This window comes from Arachis duranensis, chromosome 8 (genome assembly GCF_000817695.3).
Source record: "Arachis duranensis cultivar V14167 chromosome 8, aradu.V14167.gnm2.J7QH, whole genome shotgun sequence".
NCBI classification, from domain to species: domain Eukaryota; kingdom Viridiplantae; phylum Streptophyta; class Magnoliopsida; order Fabales; family Fabaceae; genus Arachis; species Arachis duranensis.
This window is the reverse complement of record NC_029779.3, coordinates 41392477-41399525: the sequence shown is the minus strand read 5'-3', so window position 1 is coordinate 41399525 and position 7049 is coordinate 41392477. Positions and strand designations below refer to the sequence as shown.

Below are 7049 nucleotides of genomic sequence, written 5' to 3'. Positions count from 1 at the left end.
AGGAATCGTGTGTATGACAAGCACTTATATAATAAGAGCAGTGATTGGATCTAAAACTTTATTATTAGCATGGTCGTTAGCACCCAAAACCTTATTGTTATGATCTTCGGTCTCCTCATTTTATATACTTCACATTTTCTCCTTCCTAATTGTTATCGTGCTGGAGACTCATACTAACAAGAGGAGTTACACTTATATAAAACCGTTGACAACATTTTAGATAAGTACAAATAAAATTAAATTATATAAAAATAAGACAAAATAATATTTTAAATAGGTCCATTTTAGTAATTATATGTTTAAAAATAATTTTAATTATTTTTTAAATATTATTAATTTGTCAAACTATGTTAACATTAATTTTTTTATAATAAATTTTATTATTCAATATCTTATAAAAGAAAAAAAATGAATCAACCAAAATAAATAATCAAAACAAAATAAGAATTGGAACTGATCAAGAAAAAAAATTAATATTTTAATATAATTACAGTACAATAATAATAATAATTAATAACTGAATGAACAATTGAAAAATACAACTAACTAGTAATTAACATAGAATGTTTGATGAAGGGACTTAGGCTACAAGCTTGCACCGAATGGTTTATATGTATTAAGGTCAAGTAAGACACCAACTATATGAACCTAATAACAGATAAAATATACTTAAACTTTCAACGTAAACCGCTATAGCCTCTAGCGGTTTACGTACACATCTGCTGCCAACATAAACTGCGATGGGCTACCGCGGTTTCCATGCTGCACTTTTTGAACAGAATCTGCTGCTGACTCTAGCAGTTTCTGTGTAATTATAAACCGCTACTGCCAGTAGCGGTTTATATAATATAGTGAAACAACGTAATTGCGTAATTATTTTTGAAGCAGTGCATTTACGTAAATTTAGGGTTGAAACAATTTAAAAACGTAAATTGCCCATAATTTTATTACAGTAAAGAGTAAAATCTCAATGTCATTATTGATTAAATATATACTTAATATGTGTTAATATAAATTCAATTAAAACTTTTAAGAATGTCATTAAAACTTTGTTATATTAAGCTGAAATTTTGTAAAATTATTATAAAGAAGTCAACTCTCAAAACACATCATAGAGTAGTATTTTTTCATTTTGTATAAAACAAAATCCAATTTTAAGAAAATAAAAATAAATTAGTCTTTAATTTTTAAATATTATAATATTAAACTACAGTAAAATAAAACAATAATTTAGTCTATAATATTTTTGAGAAATTGAAAATTTAATCAATTATATTTAGAAAATAATTTTATAAATAGATTAATTTATTTAAAAAATTCCAGACATACTATACCAATTTATATATTTATTGTAATAGAATTGTTTGATGTTTAAAAAGATTTGATTAGATAGTTGTAATGAGATAGAAAATTACTAAATAACACATATAATATTTAACCTAATATAAATAAATATAATTCATAAAATATTGAATTGAAATTGCCATTTCATTCTATTTAATACACTAGTTATAGTTATTTTATTATAATTTAATTATTTTGATTGAACCCCAATTAAACTAACTAAGCTTAATAAAAGCTTAGTTAGTTTAATTGTTATCTGTCCCTCTTCCTCTTCCTCACAACAATTGAAAAGTTACGGTGTATTTTCATTTCATTTTCTCTGCCGACTAGACTTTTCTATTCGCACGAAGAAGAATCTATTGCAAGTTACTCACTTTTCTCGCACCACGAAGATTTATTCTTCTTTTGGTAAAAATTTGAAATTTCTCCTGTTTTATATTCAGATTCTCGTAAACTGCTTCTTTATATGTGTTTCAATGGAATCTATTGCTTTGATTTCATTTTCCCGTACTTTTCTAACACTTTATTTTTTTGTGGTTTTCTGCAGCAAAATGACGAGATATTCCAAGTTGAGTGTTGCTTTATGAAGTTGTGAATTTGAAGGAAGAACAAAGGTGACTAATTTTTAACTTATGAAGCTTGCTTGTACTGTTACTTTATTGAAAGTTAGGGAGGGTTATAATAATGGAAGAAGGGTTATGTCAAAACTCATCAGATTCTGGTTATAAGTTAGGGATTGTAGATGTTAAACCCTTGCGTAGTTTGGCACCAGTGTTCCCGGAATGTACGCTAGGTTCTACATCTGCCCAGCCCCCATATGGATTTTCTCCATTTTTGCCCGTGGGTGTAAATCAAGAATCTCGAGCATCCCCTGCTCCGACGCCAGCTCCGGTTCCGGCTCCTGCGCCAGCTCCGGTTCCGGCTCCTGCGCCTGCGCCAGTAAGGTCATTTAGGAGTTCAGTAGTTGAAGAAGAAGCCCCGCGTGGAGCTGATGGTGATGGTTCTTCATCAATGGAGGGGCTTAGTGGTGCTGCTAATGACCGAAACCATGCAGCGCCAGATATGTGTGGAAGCAAACCACCTCCTGGTTCTATTCCAGCTCCGGTTCCATTAAGGTCCTTTAGGAGCCCTCTGGATGAAGAAGAAACCCTGCACGGAGGAAATGGTGATGGTTCTTCGTCCGTGGATGGGCTCAATGGTGTTGTTAATGACCAAAATTGTATGGCACCACATATGCGTGGTTGCAAGTCATCTAACACATCTATACCGGCTCCGACTCCATTACGGGTCTATAGGAGCCCCCTAGTTGAAGAAGTAAACCTACGTGGACCTAATGCGGATGCTGGTTCATCATTTGAAGGGTTCAATGGTGTTGCTAATGCCCAAAAGCGTTCAGAACCAAATTCACAAGGCACCAAATCATCCCAAAAGAGGAGCAGGGTAAATCAAGATTCAGATTTTGTATTGTCTTCGTCGATCAGTCTTAGTCCAGAAAAAAGGAGTGACGCTGACCGTGAGACAGTTAATTTTGTACTCATGACATTTGATGCTCTTCGAAGAAGGCTATTGCAACTTGAAGAAGCCAAGGAATTGAACACGACTGGTGTTATCAAGCGTGCAGATTTAAGAGCTAGCAATACTATGACACTCAGAGGGGTTCGAACGAACCTGAGAAGGAGAATAGGAGTAGTGCCTGGGATTGAGATTGGTGACATTTTCTACCTACGAATGGAGTTATGTCTCGTGGGCTTACATGGACAGACAATGAGCGGAATCGACTATGCGACTATGAAATGTGAATCTCAGGAGGAACCTTTGGCTCTAAGCATTGTTTCCTCTGGAGAATATGATGATGATACAGAGGATAATGATATTTTGGTATATAGTGGTCAGGGTGACTTCCACAAGAAAGATAAGAATGCGACTGATCAGAAGCTTCAAAGGGGTAATCTTGCTTTGGATAAAAGTTCACAACGGCATAATGAAGTAAGAGTCATCCGTGGACTGAAAGATGCTACTAACAAAAGCACAAAAATATATGTTTACGATGGTTTGTATAAAATCCAAGATTCTTGGATAGAAAGGGGGAAATCTGGTGGTGGCATTTTTAAGTATAAGTTTGTAAGATTGCCTGAACAGCCCAGTGCTTTTGCTGTTTGGAAATCAGTTCAGAAATGGAAAGAAGGCACCCTTTCAAGGAGTGGTCTTATTATTAAAGATCTCTCTTCAGGAATCGAGAGTATTCCTGTATCACTTGTCAATGAGGTTGATAATGCAAAGGGTCCTGGTTTCTTCACTTATGTTCATTCTCTCAAAAACCCAAAACCATTTGGTTCAATTATGTCTTCTCATGGATGCAATTGTAACAAAGCATGTGTCCCAGGAGATTTGAGTTGCTCTTGCATTCAAAGAAATGTTGGTGATTTTCCATATATTGCAAATGGTTTTCTAGTAAGTCGGAAGCCATTGGTTCATGAATGTGGCTCTATGTGTCGTTGTCTTCCGAATTGCAAAAATCGAGTGTCCCAGTCTGGTTTAAAGCATTACATGGAAGTGTTCAAAACGATGGATCGAGGGTGGGGTCTTCGATCATTGGATCCTATTCGTGCTGGTACTTTTATTTGTGAGTATGCAGGAGAAGTTGTTGACAGAGCCAAGTTAAGTGTGAACGGGAGGGAAGGAGATAATGAGTACATATTTGATACAAGCCGTATTTTTAAACCTTTCAAGTGGAACTATGAACCTAGCTTATTGGAAGACGGGGCTTCAAGTGATGGCAATGAAGATTATGATATACAATCCCATCTAATTATAAGCGCCAAAGATTTTGGGAACGTGGCTAGATTCATGAATCATAGTTGCTCCCCAAATGTTTTCTGGCAGCCAGTTGTATATCATGAAAACAATCAATCCTTCCTTCACATTGCATTTTTTGCCCTAAGACACATTCCTCCGATGACAGAGTTAACATATGATTATGGAGTTACCCGCTCTGGTCATGCTGAGGGTAGCAGTTCATCCAAGGGAAGGAAGAAATGCTTTTGTGGATCCCCAAAATGTTATGGTTCTTTTGGTTGACATTTTTGCTGCTGTTTCTTATAGACCTGCGTGTTGCTAGCAATTGTATCCAAGGATGAAGAGGTTTGTTATCTCTTTCATGTCTCCAAATTCCTTAGTTATTCAGATATGATCTTTATGAGAAATGAGTACTGGGTTCTATTTTTGTTTCTTCTTTGTAATATTTTTTTGCTTCTTGTTATATGTTGCCCTTTTTGTCAAAGTTGATACAATATCAAGAATCTTAATGTTTTTCAGTTTTGCATAGGAAAGGCTTGCAACAATCTTGGTCAGACCATTTTAAGTGTTTATGCTAGTTATTCAGGAAGCAACTGTTTTGGAGTGGTCATTGATATATACACATGTAGCAGTTTTTCCCCCCCTCCCCTTAAACCCCTTTGTTTGACCATTCATGAAACAACTTAGTAATCTATGAGAATGCATGCATCATGTTTTCTTGTCAATTTTTTTTCCCTTGTACTATTCGGAGCACATGCTTCTTACAGTTACTCCCACTTTTGGCTTATCGTCGATTTGAGTGAATGCATCGATGGCTTTTTGAAATTTTCTGTTACATGTGATGCCTGATGCAGTTGCTTGAATGGGCTTATGTTGTGTCGTTGTAAACAAATGTTTAAGCTTTCAAAGGATTGGATTGTGTTTTCTCGATAAAACAGATTGGATAAATTCATCATAACAGCCTATCTAACTATCCATTTTTAGCTTATTTTCTCAACCTGAAAAGTCACTTTAAAATAAGTCAATAATCAACAATTAGCTAATAAGCTTACATGATAAGTTTTCTACTATAAGCAACTTAAAACATGTATAAATGCATTCATCATATTGTATATGTACTTTATTGAAACTCGAAAGTAAAAAAATGGTTAATGCAACCAAGATCCTACAAACTAGGTAAGTTTACATTTCCATTCAACAAGGGATTTTAGTTGATAGTGCATTCATTTCTCCTCAGATGCTATTGAGTTTATGACTCTGATTTTATATACACAATAATTATAAAAAAAATTTCCTTTCTTTTGTTGGGTCTATTAGCTTTTGAAGTCAAGCTTTGAAGTGTAGAAACATATAGATATAGACTTCTTTTGCTTAAGCTGTTGTGTAACACTGCATTTGCCTTTGTTGCCAATCACTACATAGGTTGTGATTAGGATTGTGTTGGGAAGTCGACAACTACCATAAAATTGTCTCTATGGCATTAAAAAACTTGGTCGTCTTATCCTTTCATTCATTAGTAACGCACTAAGCATGGTTTTGAACATATTCATGTAGTTCTGTGGCCTGTGGATAATGAAACAGGGTAACAAACTTGGTAAACAAACGAGTTTATTGTAATTAGGAGGTGCCTTGTGACATTTTAGAGATGGAATCAGTTGAAAACGATACTGTAAAAATGTTTATGAAACGATACTTCATATGAAAAGTACTATAAATTTTGCATGATAATATTTAGGGTGCACAATCTCGCAGCATAGTGAACTCCATGACAGGGGTTGTTATTTAATTTTAATTTTTTTTTTCCGCATTCTTTGGTTCTGGGTGTGTGCTTTTGAATGTCATTGGTGCCACAGTCCTTGTTAATTGCTGTTATATCACTTGTCTCTGAAATTTTCTGTTTCAGTTTATGAAGTCTTATTCATGATTAAATATTAAAAAGAGATTTAAGCATAAATGCACTTTAAACACACAAGGCTTTGTTGTTGTCATTGTCGTTGCTTGGTTTATAAAGCTTTGTACAATTTTAGGAACATGCCTTAAAAAGCATATGGCCAATGAAACTGTATGTCTTTGTCTAATACAGTTTTTTCTATTTGACAGGTGAAGAAGGCATGTGATGTCGTCAATGGCAGAATCCACTTTTGTTGTTCCAACTTAGTTGACACATGCTTGCTTTGATTATTCAAATTGATCCACCCAGATTTTGAAAAGGAAAAGTAAACTAGTTGGTTTAGATTGTTAGAAAATTCTTGCCCAGTCTAAGTTTATAGGGTGGAAACTTTGAGTGAGGTGTGTAGTTATGATTCTTGGGACTAGAAAGTATCATCATATTTAATCTTCAGTCCTTGAGTTATGTAACCAACTAATGTTGATTTAGAGGATACTTGTTTTCATATTTGGGATTAAAGAAGCCGATTTGTGAAACCATGCTGGTTATCCAATCAAAAGCGTTATTATCAGCATTCACTAGACTCTTATGCTTACTTTTGGGAGAGTTGTTAATTGTACCTAGTTTTTTATGTTGGGATCTGAGTCTTTATTATGGTTAATGGAGTGTGATTCGATGATATCACTCTCATAACATCAAGTTCAATAGCTAGGATTTGTTAGAAATAAAATTTAATTCAATTCAAAATATTGCAGGGTTTTCTCATTGATTTTTAATTTAGATTGATTTAGGTTCTAACTTCTAACGCCCCTAACATGATTTTAGTAAAACCGTTTGATATTTCTTCTTAGATTCCCTTTTATTGGATTGAATTGCTAACTTATTTTTATTTAATCCAAAGTATATTCTAACATTTTGGAAAAGGAAGCAGCAGCAATAGAATAGTAAGAATAATATAAACAAAAGAATGAAAAGGAGCAGAAATAAGTAACAACACAAGATGAAGCAAAGTAAAGAAGAA

General features: G+C 34.1%; 1 protein-coding gene across 1 annotated transcript; it reads left to right on the top strand.

Moving 5' to 3' along the window:
- Window positions 1–1614: 1614 nt before the first annotated feature.
- Window positions 1615–6775, top strand: LOC107462763 (histone-lysine N-methyltransferase, H3 lysine-9 specific SUVH1). The gene is made up of 3 exons (XM_052252808.1): window positions 1615–1752; window positions 1892–4485; window positions 6241–6775. The coding sequence occupies exon 2, from the start codon at window positions 2029–2031 to the stop codon at window positions 4420–4422; it is 2394 nt and encodes a 797-aa protein (XP_052108768.1). The 5' UTR covers window positions 1615–1752; window positions 1892–2028; the 3' UTR covers window positions 4423–4485; window positions 6241–6775.
- Window positions 6776–7049: the final 274 nt, after the last annotated feature.